General features: G+C 36.5%; 1 protein-coding gene across 3 annotated transcripts in view; it reads left to right on the forward strand.

Annotated features, from left to right (window-relative positions):
• syt1 (synaptotagmin 1) overlaps nucleotides 1-27,371 on the forward strand; it is a 245,221-nt gene that overhangs the window by 212,809 nt on the left and 5,041 nt on the right. For all 3 annotated transcript variants that reach the window (XM_015376098.1, XM_015376079.1, XM_015376088.1), the window contains 4 exons: nucleotides 1,809-1,976; nucleotides 6,233-6,400; nucleotides 8,474-8,591; nucleotides 22,165-22,298. In XM_015376098.1, coding sequence (XP_015231584.1) covers nucleotides 1,809-1,976; nucleotides 6,233-6,400; nucleotides 8,474-8,591; nucleotides 22,165-22,298 — 588 coding nt within the window. The remainder of the gene's footprint in view (nucleotides 1-1,808; nucleotides 1,977-6,232; nucleotides 6,401-8,473; nucleotides 8,592-22,164; nucleotides 22,299-27,371) is intronic.

Here is a 27,371-nt window from a genome sequence, read left to right on the forward strand (position 1 = left end):
GATTCCTGCACTTACTGTAAGTAATTTACTTGACTAATTTTTGGGGCGGTACTTATAACTTTCCTTCCACTACATTTCAAAGTCAAATATTGTACTTTCTACTCCACTGCATTTCTAGGAAGCTGCTAGTTCCTTGTTCCTTTCGGCTCAGCTTAGCTTTGTAATCCACTGTTCCTGTTTTTATTTCTGGAAATGCAATTTCAACATTGCTGATAGCAGCCCTTAGGACTGAATTTGGAAACCACTGTTTTAGAGATTTGACATGATGTTGCACAGATGTCAGAAACTAGGAGAAGATATTATTAGTAGTTTATAAATGTAATTAAGGCCTTAGTTGTTGCTTTGAGGCCAAGTTGTTCAGTTGGATGAGTTCTCAAATCAGAGTTACAGTTTTTTTTGTGGTGTAAGATTCAACCTTAAACCTCTATACCATAATTAAAGATTGCAGGGATTCAAGACTCCTGTTTTCTTTCTGGTTTGTTTTTAAATATGAAATAATAAAATAGCTGTCATTTTTTGTGGCATTTTAATGCCGGCGTTCTTTACAGGTGATGTAGAATCTATAACAGGTGGTTTTACGCATCAATACATCAGGTGGTTTTTGAAAGTTACAATGTTCTTTAAAATTATTTTGAGAATTATACAGAAATGTACTGATATTAGAAAACTTAATTTGTATTTTTGAACATTTAAGTACTTTTAAATGCATGTACTTCTGAATATTTAGGTATTTTCAAAAGTGAGTACTTCAATACTCTAACTTCAGTAGATTATTGACTAACTTTTACTCGTAGTTGAGTAAGATTTGACTAATATCAATACTTTCACTTAAGTACTACTGTTGAGTACTTCTTCCACCACTGCCTGTTTTCTAAATTAGATTGGAGTATCAGCAATCATTGCTATGCCGATGTTTTCTGTACGATTTTGTTTCATCCGTAATTCTTCTGTGATAGGTCAGGAAAATATACATAGTGATAACTGATAAAACCACGTGATAGAAAGTAAGCACGTAATTTTATAACTAGAAAAATCAAGTTTCTATTTTATACTAGAACTAGCCTGAAAAAAAAGTACTTTATTTTTATCATATAAGAAAACCTCTGGTAATTTATAGCATGAAGTAAGATTGCAAAAGCCTTCAGTGAGTTGCTTCTACTTAAAGAATAAAATGAGCTTAAACTGCCAGAATATTGAAAGTGCTTCCATTGCATTTTTCCCAACAGGTCAAAGGTCATCCTCATATTAGAAGCTTAAAACCCTGTTTGTTGCATCATTGCTGCTATAGCTCCCATATTCCTGATGCAGCTCCTGACAGCTGTGGCGCTCCACAGCTGAGCGCCCTGGCCGGCCTCCAGATTGCTGCTTGATGTCTGCCTGATAGGAAGTTGATTGACTGACTAGCAGGACCTCCTGAGAGGCCTTTGAGTCAAGCCTCTGACTGACGGGTCAATCAGCCACCCAGGACCCCTACTGTGGTTATCAATTATCAACCGTATGAGGGGAAAAAAACACTCGTCTGATTCCTGTTGTGACATGTCATGACCTTTGCGGACTCTCCAGGGGCCGTCATGTTCTGCCTTTCGAACTCGCTAATATCGTAGCCATCTCTCAGTTCAAATGACACTGAATTATCTTTAGGATACCATTATTACCTGATGATGGATGCTGACATTTAAAGAAAGTTTCCTTTTGGATCAGAGCCATACTTAGGTGCCATTTCTTTATCTAATATGTCATATGTGTCAGTTGACAGAAAAATGTTGTAATTTGTGGACTCTCTGACACAAAGTGCCTTTCTCTTTCAGCTCATAGTGGGGATCATCCAGGCAGCAGAGCTCCCTGCTATGGATATGGGAGGCACATCCGACCCTTATGTTAAGGTCTACCTTCTACCCGACAAGAAGAAGAAATTCGAGACCAAGGTCCACAGGAAGACCCTAAACCCCGTCTTCAATGAGCAGTTCACCTTCAAGGTACCTCTCGCATTAATCCTTTGAGCTTTGCTGAGTGCTCAAAATCGTTTTCACAGTTTTGTAGCAGGAAATCTTTCACTTCTGTTGACAATCCGATTTGCATGCAGCCATGAAACCTGGGAGGGTGTGCAGACAGCAACCAGCTGGTGCATTAACAAGCTCCTGACAGAATATCTCTCACACACACTAACAGTCAGGCTCAGTATGATTGGGATTAACACAGGCAGATGCACAGCTTTGCCCCTGCCTCGCCACAGTCATAATGGATGCATAGCTACTGCTTAGCGGTGGAGAAAGTTTTGTTATTTGCTCAACTGTGGAGAGCTCAGGTGTTTGATGTACGTTAACCATAATGCAATGTGATATTTATGTAAATGCATAACTGTGTGTTTGCTTTTCTTAAATACATATTTATAAATCTAAAATGAATCATGGGAAAACACATATGGTAGCTATAACTTTATGAATACTTGTAAAGGACAAGAAAGTGTCCATTTCTAACCTGGTAAATATCTTTGTTCATCAGAGTTGGATCAAAAACGTCTACATCTCATCAGTACACTTTTAAAATAGACACAAAAGAAAAGGTCCAGTTTGACTTGTATTGAAGGTCTTTCTAAGTTTTTGTTCTGACCTTGGTTGATTTTTCAATCTTTTTCAGTACAATACAGTAAAAGACAAATAACAAAACCCTTTAACTCTGACCTGTGATTTATTTGTGCAAGACAGGCTCTGACAATCACCAGTTCAGGCAGTTTTCAAAGCTCTCAATACAGAAACTTGGCAAAGAACCATTTTAAATTTCATGGGGCACCTTTCTTTCTAACACTGAAATGTCATTGGACATCTATTTAATGGCTTTTTGAGGTTAGTTAGCCAAGTTATGGTCTTTATTCAATACAGAACATTTAGTTTTTCCACATAAAAATGTGTTATCGGTCATAAACAAAGATGTTTGATGTAAGGATAGATGAGGCTCCCGTTAGACTACTTTTAGTAATTAGTAGAGCCTTTACGTAGACATCTCTACGCCTTTCGATTTTTAAATGTCATATACATTGCTTTGGCAGATTTTTTAATCTCATTCATTTTATTTAAATCAATTCACAACAGATATCCTCTAAAGGCACATTAGAGAGACAATTCAACTGAGTTACAGTCCGATTGGTTAAAAGTTTTCTAAGGAAACCCAGCAGGCTGCGTCAAGATGAGCATTTAGAGACATTCTACATTTGCTTGCATTGTGTCGTTGACTCTACCACGATCCCTCACACCAAGCATGCTTGCTGTTAGAGTGGGGAGAAAAAACTCTATTTTAGGAGAAAGAAACCTTCAGCAGAACCAGGCTCAATGTGAGCGGCCTTCTGATTGGGCTGGCAGGGGATTCAAGGAGACAGAAGCAGACATACAAAAAGAACACAGAAGGACTGATGTAACTCCAAAGTGACAACACTGGCACGGCTTCCTTTAGACGGGCTCTTTATTAACGCCGTGAAAACTACAGAAATAGAAGACAAAGTTTTAGATATCGATACATTTACAGACAATCAGATTACACGTGCTTTAACAGAAGTTACCTCGTGACCGCCTGCCACTTCGGAGGTCTTTAACAGTTTAATTCTTCCTCNAAAAAAAACATGACTTTCAGGTGTTCTTCCTACGTGTTTAACATGTTTTCTCGGTCTAAGACAAACCTTTTAGACTATTACTATTATTAGCTTCAAAAACTGTTAAAAAGAGAGTTTAAAAAATATTTAACAGACCTTAGGAAACCATAGAGCTGTTGATATAGACTTTTAAAAACGATAACTTAGAAATATGTTGTGCATACATAAGTCTATCTCCTTGGAAGCTCTATGTATTAAAAAAAAATCTTAAATCTTAATAAATAACAAAATAACCTGTAATGAAAACCAATATTTGTAATTTATATTGACTACTTTTTAAACTGACTCATAGATAACTTTTCTGTATTTCAAACAAAACTACAATAAAATCAACAAAAACAAAGCAGATGGCAAGAAAGCTCCTAAAATAATCAGACTACCAGGGGTATTGGCAAAGATATGACTGAATAAGAAAACTGAATCATAAAAATAATTTTTTTTTAAAATGAAGCCATATGAAAGGAGGAAACTCAGCGTCTGTCAGGATTTCCATGAGTCCAAAAAAGATCCTAGGAGGTAATGGCTGAACCATCACAGCTGCTGTGATTATTTTAGGACACTAGAGATTTAGCTTTTCCACGTGTTTAAAAATATGTTGGCAACTGATGTCGAACCGATCACACAATGACAGACATTTTAATTTTGATACATTATTTTTAAATAATCTCCAAACCTGCCAAGAATGGATTTCAACTTTATTATACTATGAACATCTTTCTAATAAAGAACAGGATCTGCTGTTTAGATTGAATTACTTCCTTCTTGAAAGTTTTTCGGGCTGCTTATTTGTCAGATTTTTCTAAATCGGACCAACATTAACCAAATAATTAAGTGCATAAGTCTTTAGACTAGAAACAATTATCACGCCTCTAAATGCCCCTTTATCAGTCCAGGACACAAGATGACATTAAAACGTAGCCAGAATGAGTTTGGCGTGTAGAGTCTTGGAGAAGTTTTCTCAGGGAAAACAAGCTACACATATGAACTAATCCCTGATGGACTCTCTTAAAACTAGGGCTGAACGATTTTGGAAAATAATCTAATTGTTTATGTTTTTTTCTATCTTATTATTGCGATCTAATGCAATAATGTATTTAATAATGTATTTTTAAACAAATACAAGCAAAAAATCAATCTGTTTCATAATAATCATTCGATTTCTTTAAAACACAGATTAAGCTTTACCTCATTAACATCTTTTTATGTTTTAATGAAACATGAAGATATAGATATATGGACTGCACTCCTTAAATAGTACCAGATTTTAACAGACCAGTCTTTAAATAATCAAATTAAGATATGAAAATAGTATTGACTGAAAATAGTATTGACTGGCATCACACACTAAAGAGCAGGAAAATTATAGAGTTTAAAATGTCTCCTTTCAACCAGTTGAAAGTTTTATAGGTATATCAAACTCTGAAATTAACACAAAATTAACAAATGTATGAACTTTTTAAATCCTAAGAAGAAAGTTATGTAAATCATACATTAACTCAACTTAATGCACTGTTAAAATCTGGTATGGCTCATCCGTACGGCTTGACCGCAAATCAGTAGTTGGTGCAAAAAACTCCTGTTTTTAGCTCCGCTGAAAATCTGTTTCTGCATTTTTTGTATAGCTCAGGTATGGCCTCTTGGCTAAAATATGTGCGTTAGTGCATTAAACACCTCTTATCCATCAGGCTTACCAAAGCTGTAAACCCAGGCTTGGTCATTATACTAATTGGCATCAGGTTTTTCGCTATAAACTTGAGTTATTACCCAAGTTATTTCATTGTGATGTTTCAAATTATGTTCATAAGGAGTAACACTTTCAAACAGTTCGGTCAGGGATCCCTGTCAGCTGGTACTTTACTTTCTTGACGTTGGGGCACTGGTAGTTGGCATTCTAGCCATGCAACTATCATACATGGCTTTGTGTTTTTTTTTTAAGCGATAAAGGTTTGTTGTTTTACATCTTAAGGCAGTAGCAAGGCATTGTCATGGCAGCATTGTCTTTTTTAAACCCAAAATAATTCCATACAATTGACGTACTGCTTCTCTTTGGCACCAGACCTTCAGTTGTGTCAGTTTTTGTCCAGCCAACAGTCATCCCCAATCACGGGACCCATCAAATCGCGGCCTTTGCAGTTAGACAATCTTGCTTTATCATATTACAACATTATTGCAAATGCAATTAATTGTTCAGCCCTACTTTGCACTACTGTTCAAATGGCAACTATATCTAGAAAGCTTTTTGAGTGAGGTCTGGGCATTATGTTGGAGGATGCTGAGGAGAAACATCTTATATACCTGTAGAAATGCAACTAAAATAGCTCTAAAGAAGTAGTAATTTACCTTCACACTGAAAAATAAAGTATCTTGAAATTTGCCCCAATTATTTACATTTGAACTTTAAGGGAAGACCTTGAGTTGGTCTTAATCCAGCGTAAAGGGAGCTGCATAAGTAGTAAACTTATGCATAGTTTTTATCACTGGTTCAGCACCGTAAAAATGGCAACTTCCAAACTGGTAGTTGGTGTTAACTGGTTTTTGGAAGTTAATTTGATTTAAAGCATTGATTTAATAAGTTCATTTCCCCCCCAGGTACCCTACGTAGAGCTTGGTGGAAAAACGCTGGTAATGACGGTCTACGACTTTGACCGCTTCTCCAAGCACGATGCCATTGGAGACATCAAGGTGCCCATGAACAAAGTGGACTTTAGCCGTGTAACAGAGGAGTGGAGAGATCTACAGAGTGCTGAGAAGGAGGAGGTGAGCCTTTACATCCATGTCATTACAGTCACATGCCAAAGCAATATACAAAAGGTACCGAAAAATAAAATTCTGAAATCCCTCTGCAGACGGTGTTTATTAGACGCTTAGATGTGAACATTTTCTACCTCTTGTTTTTATAATTAGGGTGTTTTTATGACACAAGTGATATTGTAGTCATGACATAGTGGAGCTTGTACCATAACTACGTTGGCGTGGCTGAGGAAATCCATTTCTTCTCCAAATGCCACTTAATCATATGTCCACATTTCCTGTTCAATTAATAGAAGTGTGGGTTTCCAGGCTCCAGCTCGGGAGATTCAATTTTCATGGTAAATGTCATGGCATATAGCACATGCTGGCAACCTTATTTTTAGCATTACGGTGGGTTGATTTGAAGGTTAATTATCACACCATGGATGGTTGGTGGAGTTGTTGAGTTGAAGGTTATCCCTTGGCCTCTTTAAGCTGCATTGATACTTATTCCCTGCATCACAGTGACACTTTTTCTTTATCATTCTAAAATTTAGAACATCTACGTTTTTAATCAGTAAGACCAATTATTCTATTTGTGTTTTACTACAGGTTTAATTTTTTTTTTTTTGCATATTTTTAAGCTTGATATTTAAAGTTTCTATATACATGCATTTGAGACAAAAATAAACTTATCAAAATTACCTTCAAGTCCAGCTGGCAAATTGTTTTTTGTTGTTTGTTTTTTTTTTTTAGCAGAAGCATTAAGAGGGCCTCTCTTGACTATTTTAAAGGCTTCATTTATACTACCTTTTGCAGTCTCTAGTATTGCAAGCTGAATAAAAATTATATTTACTCTTTAAGAGATTTTATATCTGCGCCAAGGCAAGACTGTTAGATAGAGAACAATAAAACAGTCAAAGGGTGAATTCTGCAGAGATTTTCATCAGTCTGATTCTGCACGAGGTAACGGAGCCTAATTAATCCCACATGAAAAGCTTCTGAAGTATAACTAAGGTCAATATACTGGATCAGTTTGTTGATTACTTAAAACATTTTCTAAAAAATTGATACTCTTCAAACATGCTTGACCCAGTGCGTGTGGGCAACTCCAGTATATATATTTTTAAAAAAGTCTATTTTTTGTTTTATTTATTTATTTTAGCAAAAACGTAAGTGCAAAAATTCTGATTTTTAGAAGCAGTTTAAAGCAAAGAAGACTTCAGAAATACCCTTCGATCTGTAACATAATAACTAAGTTTAGATACCCTGCTATTAAAGACAGAAAAACAGTTTTCAGTCAAATAAAATGAAACTAACAAAAGCAATAATAATTAAAAAAAAAAAATGGAAATCATGACATGGACTTTAATTTATGTATATATACAATAGAATATGAGCCGGTAAAACAATATCGCATAAAATAGTCTTAATAAAAGCAGTCTGATATTGTTACTAAGCTATATAATAATATAGAAAGATGAGTAATTAAAACAACAAAGAATAGACTACATTAATCTTTAATACAAACACACTGATGCTTTTAGAGATTTAAACTTGGTTTTTCTGCAGGTGAAGAACTGAAATAAACAGAGATAAGGTCTATGATGTGAGGGTAAATCACAGCTTAATGTTTGCTCATCTGAATAGTTTTTTTTTAATAATCTCTATTACAACATCAATGACCCAAAATATATTGTATTTTGAGTTATTTCCCAGCCATATTAAAAAAGCTTTGAACATTTAAGGATTTTATCATTTCCAGGTCCTATTAAAAACAGTAAGAATAATATTTTCTTCATTTTTTGTTATCCATCTGTGTGTCATACATCTATTAATCAATTAAGTTATCTGCCCAACTGTTCCATGCAACCTGAGTTTTTAGTAGTGCCTTTATTAAACAAAAAAGAAGTGCAGCTAAAGTTATATCAGGTAGAAATTCATGGTAAATCTAAGTGTTGATGATTCATAAACTGGCTGAACAGGACAGATAACACTGACAGTTTAGAGCTGAAAAGGTGTGGATTTTATCTAATGATATATTGTGACCTTGTGAAAGCATTCTCATTTAACGTGATTTTTCTACCTCCTCCCTCACAGCAAGAGAAGCTTGGCGATATTTGCTTCTCTCTGCGATACGTTCCCACTGCTGGGAAGCTGACGGTGGTCGTCCTCGAGGCCAAAAACCTGAAAAAAATGGACGTGGGTGGCTTGTCAGGTGAGGAGATGAAATCTTTTTGTACCCACTGACTTTTTTTTTTAGTGACGGGGCTTTTGTCTGTAATTACATGTGCCCAGCAGCACTCTTTTTCTCTCCCACAACATGATTGTTATTCCCTCTTTCTCTTAATACAAACACTGAATTTTACTTGACGTTTTCCCTTAGAAATCTACCGAAGTGATACATATTTAGCTTGTAATGGTTGTATTTATTTAAATGGTAAAAAACCGTCAAACATATTTCAGATTTGGTGTGACTCATCACTTCCCTTGTGTGATGGATAAGAGGTTTTGTATGTTTTTGGATTATTACCTTGGTGCTTTTGAAGCTTTTATGCACTGAAGCATTGCAAACCCTTCCCTAGTTCAAAAATGGCAAAACAATCCTAAAGGCTGCCCTTTTCAAGAAGATGTTATATTTTGGTCTTTATATTCACACAATTGTAGGCTTTTGTCATGTGTTTTCCACTCCTTCACTATATATACTGCTCTAAAAACTAAAGGAAACACTCAAATAACACATCCTAGATCTGAATCAACGAAATATTCCTATTGAATACTTTGTTTTGTACAAAGTTAAATGTGTGGACAACAAAAAAATAAATAAATAAATGGAAATCAAATTTTTTAAGAAGGGGGGTCTGCATTTGGCATCACATACAAAGAAAAACACACAACAGGATAATCCAAATTCGAATGCTCAGTGTAGTGTGTGGCCTTCACATGCCTGTATGACCTCCCTACTACACCCAGGCATACTCCTGATGAGGTGGTAGATGGTCTCCTGAGGGATCTCCTCCCAGACCTGCACTGAAGGATCCGCCAACTCCCTAAAAGTCTGTGGTGCAACGTGACATTGGAGGATGGATCCAGACAAGATGTCCCAGATGTGTTCAATCAGATTCAGGTCTGGGTAAAGAGCAGATTAGTGCATAGCTGCAATGCCATCATCGTGAAGGAACTGCTGAAGCACTCCAGCCACTTGAGATCTAGCATTAGGAGGAACCCAGTGCCAACCGGAACCAGCATATGGTCTCACAAGGGGTCTGAGCATCTCATATCTGTACCTCATGGCAGTCATGCTTCCTCTGGTGAACACATGGAGAGCTGTGAAGCCCTCCAAAGAAATGCCACCCCACACCATTACTGACCCACTACCAAACCAGTGATGCTGAAGGATGTTGCAGGCAGCAGATCACTTTCCATGGTGTCTCGTCTGTCACATGTGCTGAGTGTGAACCTGCTTTCATCTGTGAAGAGCACAGGGCACAAGTGGTGAATTTACCAATCATGGCGTTATCTGGCAAATGCCAAGCATCCTGCATGGTGTTGGACGGTGAGAATAACCTCCATCTGGTGACGTCGGGCCCTCGTACTGTCCTTATGGAGTCCGTTTCTAACCCTTTGTGCAGACACATGTACATTTGTGCGCTCTGGCAGTGCTTCTCTTGTTCCTCATGGCACAAAGGCAGAGGTAGCGGTCCTGCTGCATAGTTTTTGCCTCCTACTGCATTCTCCACATCTCCTAGTGTACTGGCTTGTCTCCTAGTAGCGCCTCTGGACACTATGCTGACAGGCACAGCAAACCTTCTTGCCACAGCTCGCATTAATGTGCCATCCTGAATGAACTGCACTACCTAGGCCAATAGTGTGTGTGGTAGAGTCCGTCTCATGCTACCACGAGGGTGAAAGCACCGCCAACATTAAAAAGTGACCAAAACATTAGCCAGAAAGCATAAGTACAGAGAACTGATCTGTGGTCCCCACCTGCAGAACCACTCCTTTATTGAGTGTATCTTGCTAATTGCCAATAATTTCCACGTGTTGTCTATTCCATGCACAACAGCAAGTGCAAATTATTGTCATTCAGTGTTACTACCTAAGTGGACAGTGTGATTTAATTGAGGTTACACAGTGTTGTTTACATGTTCCCTTTATTTTTTAGCAGTGTTTTTACTGAGCCATTTACAGTAATGTTCAAAACTGTGACTAAAGAGCATCAGCTATAATAAACCCCTTTGCGCCGCAGCATCAATGTTATTGTGCTGAAAAACAACATGAATGCTTTAAGTGGAATTTCATTTAAAATCTAATATAAAAATTTTTACAAATTTCTTTAAAGATTCAATAAAAAGTGGGAACAGAAACTGCATTAAGATACAGTAAATTGTTACGGTTAATATGCTTAAGCTTTCTTTAATTGATGAATGCTAATCAATCCTATGGTCACATTTTGTAGGGTTACAATCGATGTCATGGAGTCTGTTCTCTGTCTTTTGTAGCTTTTGTAAGTTTCCATGATATTTACTATGCTTTTATAGTTTAATGTGCAGAAAAATATTTACCATCATGTACTTATTTTCCCTAAAGTTTTAGTAACTGTCCTTTTTGAATCAAAGTGGGTCTTGATCTCAAATAAACTACTTTAGGTATATTTCTAAAACACCAATTCATCGCTCGTGTCACTTTAAGGCGCTTTGCAGGGCCAGTTCAATCAAGTCACACAGACTGGTTAAAAAAGTTCTTGCTTTGATTCCAGCTTCTAGTGCTCAAATGCATTTAAAGATCCCTTCTTGCATGTACTCTAAAAGCATGAAATCACACTGTAATCTGGCTGCTGCCCCTTTGACTTTTTCCTCAGGTTCATTTCAAATTCTCCATTGTGCACTTCCCTCTTGCCTCGACTCTTTCCACCACAATTACCATCCACCTGGGTCCACTTGCCTTCTGCTTGACAGGCCAGACTCGCTATAAGCCGAAACAAAGTGCAGTACTGTAACACAGAAAGCATTCAGAGCTCAGAGCTGCCTTTCATCCATGAAAACAGAGCGAGCAGCCATTTGGCTACGATGTGGATTAAAATAAAAATCCCCTGCTGCCATTTTATGATACCAGCATTAACTCTCACCTTTGCCATTTTTGCATTAGGTGATTGTGAATACTCTAATATATTCACAACAACTAATAAAAATGAATGAAATTCTCAGACATTTAGATTATATATTTTTTTTGTAATGTATATGTTCATCTCTCTGCATCTAGTTAGTTTTATTGCAACACAATCAAATCCACATATAAACTGCACCTTAATTAGAAGTTTTTTGCACCCTCAATTAGGTTTTCTGACGAAAAAGAATTCGCCATAAGCGGGTAGCCGAGGGATGGAATAACGGGCAGGTCTTAACAACAATAATTAGCCTCCAAGCACAGTCAGAGCTTAAGAAGGAGGACGTGTAATTGATGGCCTGGGATCAGCCTTCTCCCCTTTTGTCATCCTGTTTACCATGCCTAATTATGGCTCACAGTGGAAGATGTGGGAATTATCATTAACCAATGTATAATCACAAATAATTCTTTTGATTTGCTCCTCATGAAGCGGTCCGTGAACCTACCCTCATGCTGGGCCACCTAAAGAAAAGCTTTAAAACTTTGTTTTTAGAAGTTCTAGTTGACCTTTTTTGTCGCCGCGTCTTAACTGCCACGATGCTCAGGGCACCATGTTCTTTAGCTGTCGTCTTAAAATAATCCGGGCCTCATTACCGACAACTTACTCCTTTTTTCACTGTCGAAGGCTGCACCGTTTCAAGCTAAAATACATAGCTATTATGTTGCCTCGTAGGCAATCAGATTTCTCTGAATTGTTTAACTCCAGGGGGTAATTTTTTTGTCCAACAGCCAAGAAAGTGACTTATTGGCTCTCATAACCTCAAACTATTTCAGCCTCCTACAGATGTCATTCTTTTTTGTGAGGTTTATCTAATAGCAGTCCAAAACAGAATATATAGGTTTTTTTTTTTTTTTTTAAGATAATGCACTCTTATATTGGTAGTAAGGACATCCGATATTACCCAGAGGTTGAGTGAAAGGATAACTTCCTGAGACTGTTTTGTTTTCCTCCTTTTGTACTTTTTTGGAGAGCTGTTAGGCAGCATATAACCAAGTAATGACCTGCAAAAACGGGGCTATCAAAGCACAAAGGTGCTGTTTGGACGTTAATGAAGCTGCACTGCCTTGACCCAAGGCGATATCTCAGTATCAAACCTTTCAGCTGGAAGGTTTATTTGTCTTATGCTGCTGCCTGGTCCCAAAAGGAGGCTTCCAAGTTTCTATGTAAGCCAGAGGGCTTAAGGGATCATTAGGTCGATGTAAAAGCAATTTAAAAGTGATTAAGGAAGACAAAATTAATGTTGTTGGCGTTTTGGGTTTTAGATTTTTTTCCCTGATAATTATTTTAGAGTGTAAGATTCAAACTTCGACTCTTTAAAGTTCAGCTAAAAGCTTAACTGTTAAGTTGCACTTAAGCCTTTATCATAGAGTGAGTGACTTATGGTGAAAAGAAAGTAAAGCTGCCATAAATAAATCAAAGTAAATATATTTATTTACTTAACTTTGTCAGTTGAACAAATCAATCCTTCTTCATGGAGTCATCTGATTAGTTTGATGAGAAAGTGGTTTATAATATAGTTAATGTATTGCCTTAAATCTTGATTTATTTCCAAAACACCTTGACATCTAATATAAAATTATGTAATTTAATTGTTGATTAGCAGACTTGTGAATAGAATAGAATGTCTTTAACTTGCTCAGATATTGCTTGGCATATTGCTTTTGGGTCATGTTGGCTATTATAAATCTTACTGAAAGAAACACTGCATTACTATTGTACCCGAGTTTTAGCTTAATTAAATTACTTCAATTCACATTACTTGGAATGTATCAATGCTATATGGAGGCTGCTCTTCTGAAAAACTTGCCAATGTGACTTGAATCCGTCACTAAATCGGTCCTTTGACCTAGAGCCCCTCTTCACAGCAGTCTGAGCCCCCCGTAAGACCAGAGCTAATTAAGAGCTAATTAAGCTAAAAGTTTGTCTACTAAACAAATATGACAGTCACCCGATCAGGTATACTTTTATTTTTCTGATGTATGGATTAATCTAGATGGGTAATGTTTCCTTGTCGTTAAAAGTATAGTAACTCCATAAATTGTTGCTCCAAAGGTTCCTGCTATAAGATTATAAAACAAGAAGGAAGATGTTTAATTTAGAAACAGAACAGAGGTTCCTCAAGGCTTGATTCTTGGATATTTATTTATTTAATTTATTTAATCTATCTGCTCTCTACCTACGGTTATGGAGTTCTGTACAGGCATAAATAAGTCAATTGGGAACCAGCTCCTCTTAGATTGATGGATTCAATGATCCTTAATTCGCAATTAATGATTTGGATTCTTAGAGCTTAAACCTTAATTGGTTGCTATCAAGAACAAATACAACCTAACGTAATTATACAATTAGTCTATACAGTTGATTTAGATAAAGTATTTCTTTTTTATATACAACTTGATATTAAATTTGACATTTTTGCCTCATAAAAAATTACCCTGATAAATCAGACTACAGTGAATGTGAGATTAAATGTGTAATTTAGTCTGGCCCTGATGAATGAGACATCGGAAGATTGCTGATGAGAACAACGTGTTGTTTTTCAAACAGCTGTCTGTGCCGTAGTGACGTAGTAACAACGACAGAGAGCTGGTGGGGGAGTGTAGAGCCTCTTCCTGCTCACATTTGAGCAAAAACCCCAAGTGTAATCCTTCCAAAACTGATTCAAAAGCTGAGTCAAAAATCGCCATCAGAGCCAGTGGTCCTTCACACACGACTATGCAGCGAGAGGGCCGCTGCAGACGGGCTGCAGTTAGCCTGGTCGCTCTGCTGGTTGCCGTGGTCCTCTTAACTTTAGAAATAGTTTTTTATTAATTATGTATTAAATAGATAAATTGACCATATAGCTTTAAAGTGTAATATTCTTGCCTCCAATTATCTTAAAACATGCTTTTATTAAACAACAGAGAACTTTTAACATTCAATGAAGAGTCCTATTGAAAACTGCAGTGCATGCTACTGGTGGGGTTTTCACCAGCGTCCCCGCCCGCTTTGCATCCAGACATTCAAAACACATCTCTGTGTTGTGATTGGCCCGCCAGATTTAGGGCCTGGGGCATTGATCAAGGCTAGACCAACTCGCAGGCAAAATTTTATTTTGGCCGCTGTCTTGTGGGGTAGTTTACTAGGCTAATAAAAAATATAATTATCTGCAGTGTGGGGTTAAGGGTTTTGCTCAGGAACCCAGAGTGGAGGCTGTGGGGATCGTACCGGATACTTGCAACCTTCTGAGACCCCAAGCGCACTGCGCTAACCCACTATGCCAACTCTCCCCTGTGTAGTCACAGTTATCCATCCATTTTTCCTCACGCTTATCCGTGCTGGGGTCACGAGGGGTGCTGGTGCTTATCTCCAGCTGTCAATAAGGCAGGGAAACAAGATGCGGGGTACACCTTGGACAGGTCACCAGTCCATTGCATGGCAACACAGAGACAAACATGACAAACCATTCACGCACACACTCACACCTAAGGACAATTCAGAGAACCCAATTAACCTAACAGTCATGTTTTTGGACTGTGGGAGGAAGCCAGTTTACCCCATGCATGCACAGGGAGAACATGCAAACTCCATGCAAAAAGACCCCGGCTGGGGTTCGAACCCGGAACCTTCTTACTGCAAGGCAACAGTGCTACCCTCTGCTCCACTGTGCAGCCACATTTGCAGTTATTATAGAATCAAAGTTTAGTAACCTCTTCAACTCCTGATCCACTAAAAGTAGCAGCTAAGCCACCACCTTCAGCATGCATTATGCAGCTGACAGGGTCCTGCTAAGATCAGCTTTTTTAAGTTTAAGTCCATCATTCATCAAAGGATAAAGGTGGTGCTTCACTGTGAGCTAATCTCTCACTAAAGTAGAGGAATGCAAGTAGTGCTTTGGTCTTTTATAAAGAAAAAGCTGAGACAAAATGTAAAGCTTTTGAATAACAGGTATATTTACATTTTTACCCTCAGCTGTGGTCATGATATGGATCATGTCTGAAAGAAACAGGTCTCAGATACAGCAGCTTTTTCCTGCTGGGGGGACAGGCTTTGCTTAAGAGATAAGCCACATCAGTGTAGTTAAGCCACTTCTCATCTACCTCAAAAGAAGTTTTCCGAGTTGTTTAACCTTCAGATCATGATGCCACCCGGGTGCCAGACTATCTAACTCAAACGGACAGAGCAGGGCAGACTCAGAACCCATGGGCCAAGCTATATTTCTTTTTCTGGCTGAAATACTGCAGGATCCCCCAAACTGAGCTGGATAATGTTTCTTTTGGGAGTAGTGTTTGGGATTCCTTCCTCGACCCTTTATCTCCGTGTTGCATTTTTGTTGGGCTAATAAAACTGGATAGATTAATTATGAATTATAAAAGAATCCACCATAGTGACTGATTTAAAGCGTAGTTTATGTTCCTTTAATGCAAACAAGGCTAGATCATGACACTAGAGACCTCGATCAGATATCAAGGAGCTTGTTTATGTGAATGTGCACAGAGAAGAGTTTCCCAGGAATGCTTGTGTGTTTGTAGGAGATTGTGTATGATTCACAGCTGAGCTGAGTGTGTAAAACTGAACCGACAGCCACCCCTGGGTGCACCCACCGTGGCAAATCCTAAATGATGGTAGGAAAGCTAAGATGACAGGCGAGCTATATTTATCTGAGCTGTATTGGTGTTCATTTGGCACAATTCTGTAGGCGCCCACGGTGGCCACATTTCAGGAAATATCCTATATTTGTCTGTATCTGTGCACACAACTTGTTTTAAAGAATCAATTTTAGGCATCTCTGCTCCTATGAGAATAAAAAGCAGTCACCACTTTAAGCATTTCCCAGCTCTAAATTCCAAAAATGAAACGCCTTTACAATCTTGACCGAACTCCTGCCATGGATTTGGCTCAGAGCTTATCTATAATCCTGCTTCTATCTTCTTTATGAAGATGTATAGAAAATGATAGCCCCCTACTACCCTAATATAAAAAACCCTAGGCCAAGATCCAGGACACAGATGAGTAACCCTCTGGGTAGAGAAGACAACTCCCTGTGCTGTACCCATATGGAAGGAAGCACTCTTGCATCACAAGGGCTCCCATTCATCCATAAAATGGGAGCGATTACATCCATCTGGGATGAGACAGAAAAATATGAGGTATGAGGCGCCTCCCTGATCTCTGCAATGCCAAACGCTCATCTGCTGGCTGGAAAGATAAGAGCATCTGGAAGGGGCTGATGTGGCGTCACACGCGGTTCCATTTTCAGCATCAGAAAGGGTTATCTTATGAAATCCCATTCAGCTGCTCAATTGGGTTTTTCAGGCTAAACAAACACTAGAAATGACAATTACAGCTTTTATTTCTGGTTGTTAAAACAATATAAACCTTTTTTTTTTTCATCATAACCTCAGAAGACAATCCAAAGCAAACATGTTTCATTTAAATCATGATAAAACAACAGTTTATGCACAGCAATTAAAATCTTGCCAAGGGTTAAAAAGTATTATCAGGATGTACAGAAAAATAAATAAGTTGTCAGAATTTATACTTTATTTTAGCATAAAAAAATGTGGATTATTAATTTTCTGCCAAGAACAGTAACATTACTATTTTGAGAAAATTAGATTAAACTCAATTTATTTATTTTAATGTATAAATGTCTTTTTTCTATCCCAAATTTAACAACCCAGTATTGAACAAAGTTCTTTACAATAGGATCAACACAAAGAAAATGCATTGAAAGACGAAAAGTTTAAAACTTTGTTTTCTGTTTCTTAACCCAAATATAATATAAAGTCTTATTAAAAAATAAGGGCTTCATGGCTTCATGTGCTTTCAGGGGTTTTTATATTTCTAATTATGAGGCTGTTTGGTTGTTTCAATTATCTTTGTTTCTAGTATGATTATTATATACAATGATATCTAAAGAATATTTAAAATTATTCTACCGGTAGTTTGAAGTTGCCCCAAATTGTCTGAATGAAATTTGCATTTTCAGAGCTTTAGGTGTAATATTTTTTTTTTTTTTTCATGCCTTAATTTTAAAGTTAATTTGTTTTTGTCTTATTTAAAAGTGTCAGTATTGGAACATGATGTTCTAAAAAGCTGAATGGCTGGCTCTCCCAAATCGATGTATATCCAAAAGGAGAGAGGACATTGTTTCGTTACTCTTAATATAATTAATATAATTAAACTCTTATATAATTAAATTGAGTTAATTATGAAAAATAAAATAATTAACTCTTTCTCTTTTAGCAATTCTTATGATTCTTTTTAAATCAGGGAGACGGAAGTAAGGTTATTGCCTAAACATTAACAAAATGAGGATTGTATTCCCCTGTTATATCTGAATTTATTCCTTGGAAAAATTAAACCAAAGATATATTATAAATTCAAGGGTGAGATCTAATATATTATAAATTCAAGGGTGAGATCCTAACCAAGATTTTTGGACCGAGAATAAGAAATTCCTCTTATTTTTGCATAGTTTTATCATAGTCTGTGATTATAATGAGAATCATAAAAATCTAATGTTTATTTCAACCCTATTTAACAAGCTGAGAGTCTTTCCCAGACCATCTCTACTAATTCCCAAATTGGGCACTGAATTATTTATAAAACATTCAACAATGTTTACGGTTAACAGAAGATACAAAGTGCCCATCATGCTCTTTAAAGAATTCAAATATGTGAGTTTCAGTTGGATAAGCTATAAACCTGAATATTTCTGGATGCATTTATTTCCTGTGACAACAAAAGTCCCTTCCACTCCCATGCACGCATCCCTCCTTCACTGTTTTCATCTTCTCTGCGATTCAGCTCCTCTCAGCAGGAGAGTAATAATGGACACCCACTCCATTAGGAGCCTGTTACCTTTTCACTCTCTGTCATCTATTTATTCTGCTGCTTTTCACTACCCCCGACTCTGTTTACGCTGTTTTCTCTCCATTTTCATGTCAGATGCCCTGCTCCAGTCCACCACTCTGCAGGCAGGCCCTCTTTGCCCTAAATTGGATGACAGATTAAAGGATCTAAGCCTATTCAATGTTTGCTGCTGCTGTATATCTCACAGTCTCCCTTTTTCTGTGTAGCATGCCATCTTACAAACTTTATAAGGACTTTATGCATATCGAATCCAGAGATAAATCCAGATTAACCGAGTCGGCGTTGTCTCATCTTCTAATTATGAGATCCGATTCAGTTTTGCTGCTTATTCATGCTGATGTGCGGCTCTGATTTTCAGTATTCAGTGGGGAAATTACAAATTCTACATTTTAATTTATTAATAATATTGTGGTTATTTGTTTTTCTCCATCATCCTTCAAGTTGTTCCTAAATCATTAATTGGAGAAAAAAGGCCATGATGAAGAAAGAAAACATTAGTTCATAGTTATTATATTTTATCTACCTTATGAAGAAACAGGACTATTTCTGTTTGTTTTATTAGATCCGTTATTTCCATTGGGCTGCCATCTACTGGACAGTTGAGAAACTGCACTCTTTAAAAACATTTTTTGAAACTGGGAAACAGAACCACATGAGGCACTTTTAATACATTATTTTACAAAATGATTTTTATCAGCTTAGAGCAGATTAGTTTATTTAGACTGAAATGAAAGAGAATAGTGTTTAAAGTTCGGTTGAAATTGTGTGATACATTTTGGTGATGCAACATTTTGCAACTAAAAAGTATCTTATAAATCCTTTAACAGTTTTAGTACTGAAGAAATGATGTCTGACAGCTGACTGCATCAAACATTCTTTATTTTAAGAACCATAACTGGTCATTTTTGCATTTTACTAACCAGTCTTTATTTTTTAAATATTTTTTTTATTGCATTAAAACTTCGGGGGGTCGGGGGGGTTATTGTTATTTTTTCCATGCATAGTAACAATCTGGGATTTTTTTGTTTTTGTTGAAATGATGTCTGACAGCTGACTGCATCAAACATTCTCAATTTATTTTAAGAACCATAACTGGTAATTTTTGCGTTTTACTAACTAGTTTTTAATTTTAATTTTTTTTTTTTTTTATTGCATTAAATTTTCGGGGGGTTATTGTTATTTTTTTCCACGCATAGTAACAATCTGGGATTTTTTTTTGTTTTTGTTTTGTGCATCTCTTTAGTTTGAACAAATTTTATGATTTAATTGTAATAATTAAATATTCGATTATCCAAAGTTAAATATAGATATTTTTATTCAAAAATCTAACATTTTCTTTAAGGGGAGCTTTTTGCAAAAGATATATCTACAGCTTTTCAGAAAGTTTTTCCTTCTTGCTGTTTCTTCATTCCATTTACAATACTTTAAATTTGATACAGCATATATTTCCTCCAACATAGTATAAAGCAAATATGTGACACAGCTTTCTGTTCAAACTAAAACAACAAACAAAACAATAAATTTAAATATTTTCTAAGTCAGTAAGGGAAATTATGCAGAACTTATGAGGGTCAATTAGAAAAGTCTGCAGTATTGTAAGCAAAAACAAACACAACGTAAAAACAGTACGAAGAAGGAAACGACTACAGAAGGGAAAAAATGCAGGTTTGTAATATAACTATCATCAAACAACACTAATTTTCTTTCATTCTAGCAGATTCTGTGTAACATCTATCATTGTGTGACTGATCCTTACTACTTATTACTCTGTGACTTATTTCCCTCATGCATTTGTCAGACATTGCAATCATCAAAAATTTGAATTTGGGATTAATTTAATAACTATTGATGTAAAAAAGAACTTTTGCAATGATTATAATGCTGATTATACAATATGAATTTGGTTAAAAATGAAATAATTTAAGGCTTTTACAGGAATTTAGGGGGAAAGAATATGGTCTTATTAAATATTTGAAGTCTGTAAAGAAGTGTATTCTATCATGAGCTTAATACTTGGACTACATGAACTGTTTTCAGCTTATCAAACAATTATTAGCCTAATTGTCTGTCATTTTAATACATTTCTCTAATTTCTATGAAAGAGACTAGCAGAAATGTTATGAAAGTGGTAAAAGGAATATAAATTGACAGGACTTGTCAATATAAAATCCTTTTTCATCTCTCTGTGCGTCTGTGGAAATTGCAGAGGACCTTGTTACATTCTTCTCCTGCCCATAGTTTAGTCTCATTAGGCTTTCAATGAATGTGCAAATTAACTGCTGCACCTTGTCCCTCCATAATGGCTTGTTTGAAGCCAAAAAATGAAAAATAAAAGGCTATTATTTCATAATTTGAAAAGATCTTTGTTCCCGTCTTTAAGTCTCTGGGCCCCCTCTTAAGTTTAATTATGGTTACAGTTTGGAAAACATAAACAAATTGGATAGATAAATGAAAGCGATAGGTGGCTTGCAGTTTTCAGGAGGACACTCTGCATGATTGCTGGAGAGTGGGTGAGGACGGACGAAGCAGAGCAATTGGCTTCCACTCGAGATGCCGTTCGGACAGATGACAATGAGGCTCTTGAGAGGAGAAGGTTAACTGACTGATGCAACACATGAGGCTGAGAGCCACCATTTGTAACCTCAGACAGAGCTGATGATCTCTTGTAGCATCTATTTTATTCAGATTTTGCTCCTTGTAGTTCTTAGTTTTTATTGATTTTTGGGAACCATTCTGAATGACAAACACTGATTCACATTCGCAAATAATCACCCCTCCTGATCAATCAAATCAGACCAGCAACCTATTTCATAGACTCTTAGCATTAGCTCCACTTGTGCATAATGCTAATGCCACATTACCATGTAATTATGCTATCTTCCAGTGATCTCTATACTTATTTTTTGTTGCAGAGTAAGATAGGATGCCTAATATTTACTAATTTCCTTTTCTTCTGATGGTGTTTTTATATTTTTGATTAATGTCTCATAATGAAAAGATATCCTCCTGGTTCTAAAGCACAGCTAGGCACTACAAAAGTTGGAAAATAAACAGTTTTTAAAGTGGTTCGCCAATAAACCTGTGCTTTAAAAGGCTTGAGATGATTATCTTTTTAAAAATAATGTTGCAGCATTTATCAAACTTATATAAAAACACAGAGTTAGAGGTGGAGATTTAATCACTTTTAAGATATGATTATTGAACAGTAGTGGTCAATATTAGTAATGAATAAAACCACATTAATAGTGGAGGATTTTTGCACCTTTAAAAAAAATGCAAAACTAGGGAACACCTATTTAATGTGTGCAAGAGCGTGCATAAGCCCATTTTTCCTTGTGCACGCTCTGTTTAAAAGTCGCTGTTTGCATCGCATTATACAAACCCTACTTTCCAAAAGAATATTTGCAATTTTTCTACTATGTCAGACTCGCCGGCGGTAAGTGAAAATGGGGACGAGCACGTTGGACGGCCTTACCTACACATATCACCAGAATGATAATTAGGAGGATCACTTATACTGATCATCCACCCAGAAAAAGAACATCTTCCACTTTACCTTTAAGTTCATATATAGCCATATAGTGAGCCAGAACTGTTTGGATGGATGGACAGAGGTTTATATAAGTTCCAACTCTGCTGAACGTTGGATGTGATTTCTGCTTCTGATACAGTTTTAAATAGCAGGTTATAAAAGGTTAAAGTCTTAAATTCCGTTCACTATTTTCCCCTTCACACCTAAAATGTTCCTGTTTCTCTTCTTTTCTAGATCCATACGTGAAGATCCACCTCATGCAAAACGGAAAGAGGCTGAAGAAGAAGAAAACGACAATCAAGAAGAACACCCTCAACCCTTACTACAACGAGTCCTTTAGCTTTGAGGTCCCATTTGAACAAATCCAGGTGAGTCTCCTGCCTCATCCACCATAACATTCAGTCCTGTAATTGGCAACAAGTTAAAAAAACAAATTGTTTTGAGTTAGCTTTGATCAATTCAAGCTCATTTGCCAAATAATCATCTTAACGTCTATTTCATCGTAACAGTTTAATCAAAGGCAATTCTGTTTAAATCGGCCTCAGTTCTGCAATTAGACAAGCCAATTGCTGAATGGTTGTTATTCTCTTCACTCTTATTGCCTGTGGCATTTATCTCATTTATCTGTTTGTAGCATTTCTTACAGTGCAATGATCACCAACCTATCATCATTAAGCTGATTTTAATCAAGTGTTATAGTGGCGCCGATGGTCTATGACAGCGTCTGCGGTTCAGGAGGGAGAAAAGATGGAGTCTTTATTAAAAATGGATAAATTCATTGACTCGGAAACTATGAAAAAGAAAAACAAATAAGATTATCTTCTCAGGTAGGGGTGGTAATTGAGTGAAATTAATTAAACTTGTCAGCGCTCACCAATCATGGGTCTGATACCCCACAATCAGTTTAATCAGATCTGATCCCAGTCAACCCTCTAATAAATACTCAGACCTGTATGCTGGGTACCTGTTTGAGCTCCTCACTGAGCAGGAGTTGATTGAATCATTGGTTGACTGTATTGAACCCTTTGTGGGACAGCTATAAACAGACTTTAAAGACCTAATTTGACTTGGATGAATCAAACACTGAACTTGTAAATGGAAAAACCAATGAAGTGCTTTAACATTCTCTCTGTCTTTATTGGTTGTTGAACACATGAGCTCTACTGACTTTAATTACAAACCTGCTCCCACATATTATTGATGTTTTTTGGGGGAAAACTGTTTAAATTCTTAATTGATTTCGCTCTATTTGCTTTAGATTGTTTATTTTTCCATTAAGTTACACAAGATGCTTGATTTAAAAAAAAAAAAAGCATAGGCTTGAACTGCGTTCTATTTAAACACTTTAAAAGGAAAAAGTTACTTCTTTTTTTTGTTAACCTAACATTTAATGGATTAATATTTATTATTAGCTTGACTGGATGCTGAAAGGCATTTGTTGATATCTTCAACAAAGGCGTCTCATTGGTAATACTGACATCTAAAGATGCATTTCCTCCCCTTAAGGATTTGTTCTGTTATTTATTTTTGCAATTAAGTATTTATTATTATCAATAAAATCTAATATCAGAGGCACAGCCTGATCAACCTGTGTCAGAATCCTCACTTTAGTTTTTTGTTTGTTATTTTGCTTTTATCTTTAAACCGAAGTTTCTTTCCACACTTGTCACACAGTAATGAGCTATCGCTCACCATTTGCATATAAAGCACAGTTTAGTTTCACACAGTGAAAAGGCCTGCAAAGGACTAGATCAGAATAAATGAATAGTTCCAACAGAAGAATGCAGCTTGAAAAAACAAAAAATCTGAGAGGGTTTGGATTAAATCATCAAACATAAACCTCCCAGCACAAGAGATTATCAAGAGATTATTAAATTCAACAAATAGAGTCTTAGTGCTAAGACTTTTCTGCCAGAATTGGTCACCATTTGGTTTTCATTATGGTAAAAAAAAAAGTTTTATTTTGCTTATATTTATAAATAAGTGCACACTTTAAACGAATAGACCGATTATAGAACCAGTCCAGAGCCTCCAACCTCCTTATATTTCCGGTTTAATAAAAATGTTCATTTTTATTTTTCTCATTTCTTAGATTATGCTAATTTTGATAACCTTGCAAGTCATATTGTTGGCATGTAGCACTTTGGCTTATTTCTACACGTTATCAATCAGAGCTTGCTCCCATCTAATCTGTTTGGGGAAAAGAGGAACATTCACCAAAACGTTCAGAGTGGATTTGGGCAAAGCAACGCCTAGCAGAACATAACTGATCATCTTTGCCTTTGAAAAATGCACAAAGCACTTGAAGCTGTTCCTCTTTCAAGTATGAAACTGTAGATTCTGACCAAACACATGTGACAGCATCCTCCTCTACTGCCATGTGTTCTTTTTGCCATTTTTTACTTTCATCACAATGTTATTGGCTGACCCAGTTTGGGTCAGTTCGCAAATGTTGGATTCGTGGATTCGTCCGTGTTTGTGACCGTTCAAATACTGTGAGATTTCAGCCTGCAGGCAAGATTTATTTAAGGCATATTTGGATAACATTATTTGACTTATTGAAACCATTATACTTTTCATCATTATTTAACCTTTAACATGAAGCTTTGAGTTTGTAAATGTGTTTTTATTCTGTTTTCTAACTAACTAGTCCTGTTAAAGTGGAATGTATTTTATAATTAATATTTTACTTATTCTAAACACAATTTCTTTCCCTCTCATAAGGGAAAACACTTGTATATCCTTGTTCCTTGATAGAAAGATCATAGAGCCAATAGCTTGTTTTATTTTAGATTTCTCCTGTATGAAATGAAGTGTTAAAAATCGTGCTAAGCTGTTTATCTGCCTGTTTTCCATATTAACAAATCACAGTATGTGCTGGTTCAGTATCAAAGGAGGCCTAATTTCAATAAGCAAACTGCAGGTGAACTGCAACTTTAAAGATGAGCTAACCCCAGCCGGCCTTCAGGGAGCCTTATTCAGTGTTTCATTACATGCTGTATTAGCCACAGTCTTTTAAAGCAGCGGCTCGGCGCACACACACCGGTGGCTGTGGCTCCGTCTCAGTGTGGCGACGGATCGAAACGTAATCAGGCCGCCTCATGCACTAATTCATATTGCGAGTCGTGAATTGACGCCTCTTTGCAGCTTGACTTTGAATAACACAGTCGGTCTGAGGGCTGGAGTGTGAGGAATCAAACAATCTCTTAATCAACACAAATCTGATTTATGAATTATTCCTCACTAAACTAATTTATCTTTATACCAAAAACTTCAAAATATGCTGCTCAGACCATTTAGCATCAAGTAGCAGTCAATAAACCCCTTAGCTCCTCTCAAAGTTTTTGGTTTCTGTAGATGAAACATTAGAGGGAGCACAAGCAGCACCTGAGGGGAAATAGATGTCACACACAAACCCGTCTGATGGGCGGCAGGTGGTAATATAGGTGCAGTAATTTTGCTTATAAGGGATTGATTTTTACTGTAATATAAAAAGTTTAAGTCTTTAATTTTTTGGATAGGGAAGCAAAAGCAAAAAAAAAAAAAGGTTTTTGTAACAAAAATACATAAACAAAATGAGCAAAGTGGGAAGCTAGAGAGCTCTACAATGGTCAAACCACTCTATATTCTAAGCAGATGAATATTAAAGAAGTTTTTGTCACTTTTACCGCCTTACATTTACAGTTTTATTGCTAAAATAACTAAGAATATTCTAGAGTAAACATAAATGTTCTGTTTTGGAAAAGTGACAAAGGGCAGATTATCATGCACAGAGTCGGCCTGAGGTAGAAGCAAACTCAGCTGCTGCTTAGTTTAACAAGGCCACCAGGGGGCCTCAGTAGCACCTGAATTATAGATCTTACAAGCTTCATATTTGTGCAGATTTGAAAATGTTATTTAGAGCTACTTTGTTTATTTTATTCTGAATTTTATAAGAAAGACCAAGACAATTTTTTGCGTTATTCAATGGAAAGAAATTAGTTCTTTTCAAATTTCTTACCAAAATCTGAAAAATTTGGTATTTTCATCACAGCCCCTTTTACTCTTATTCTCCAAAATCAAAATATGGTGCAACCAAAATGACATTAGCTGTAAGCTAATCAGTAAAATTGGCTCACCTTTGTTAGTTTAGTGTATATATTCAGCTGTTCACAGGTCATTTATGCAGTTGTGGAGAAGTTTAAATCAGATTTGAGTCATCTAAGAGACCAGCATCCTATAGAGCAGAGGTCATGGATTAGCGGACTGCCTTCCAGCTCTAGACCCACCTGCTGGCTAAATTACCGCACGTCGTCCGACAGCAGTGTCAAATTTTACTTGCGCCGCTTCTCCTGTTTGTACGGTAAAGCCCTCCAGAACCAGGCTACACATGATGCATATTATCCAATGAGCTGTCAGTCTGGGTTGCTGCTGCTGCTACTTTTAGACACAGCAGGCAAACCTGCGGAAAGCCGGGCGATGGGAAAGAAGGAGAAGTCGATGAAAAAAGGAGAGCAGAGAAAGTGTGGACTGCTGGAAGAACTGAGGTGAACTGGTGAAAGAAAAGTGAAATGGCGTGCTCAAAGATGACCCTGCACATTTTTACTATGTTTGGCTCAACCTACTGCTGTTAAGCAGGATTCTCCACCATGAACATATTCAAAAATAAATATTGATCCAGGCTCACAAATGAGCACCTTGATATGTGCTTGAGAATGGCTTTGTCTCCTTTCAAATCTAGGTTTAAAGCCTTTCAGGTCAATAAAAAACAGCAATAAAAAAACAAAGGAAAAAAAAAACGGTTAGTTCAGGTGTTTTATAGAATATATGAATCAGGAAATTGTCTATATACAAAACTGAATGATTGTTGTTCTCTAGTTCAAAAAAAACTTTAGATTTTTAAAATGGAAAAATGTGTTTCTTTTTTATATAAAAAACTAATTTTATTTCAGTTTTACATTCTATTTAAAGTAACGGATTATAATAAAAAATATCTTCAGACCTTTACTGGTTGATGATTTTTTTATTCTGACCCCACTGATTTTTAATTGGTTAATGCTGATATAGAGCAATGTTCCCTCCGTCATCTGAAAATGAAAATTTGTCGAGAACTCGAAAAGCAGCCAAGTGACCCATGGCAACTCAGTAGGAGGATGAAGAATGAGAGAAAACGTTTTAGAGCCAGAGAACTCAAACTTATAACTAAAGCATGAATGGAATGATGCTCCTTCCACTCTGAAATTACTGGAATTAGCAAAAAGTACAGTTGAGATTCACAGATGTTGTAGAGAGACACCACAATATTTTTAACTGTAATCATACAAGTAGATGGCTGAAAATAAATGCACGCCACATTTTTTAGATGTTTATATGTAGAGGATGTGGAAACCGTGTATGTTTTTTCCTCTTTGCAGTTTGGCTTTGTGCTGATATTCCTCACAAGCCCTCAATAATATTTTCAG

The sequence above is a fragment of the Cyprinodon variegatus genome, unplaced genomic scaffold (genome assembly GCF_000732505.1).
Source record: "Cyprinodon variegatus isolate N-32 unplaced genomic scaffold, C_variegatus-1.0 Scaffold7, whole genome shotgun sequence".
NCBI classification, from domain to species: domain Eukaryota; kingdom Metazoa; phylum Chordata; class Actinopteri; order Cyprinodontiformes; family Cyprinodontidae; genus Cyprinodon; species Cyprinodon variegatus.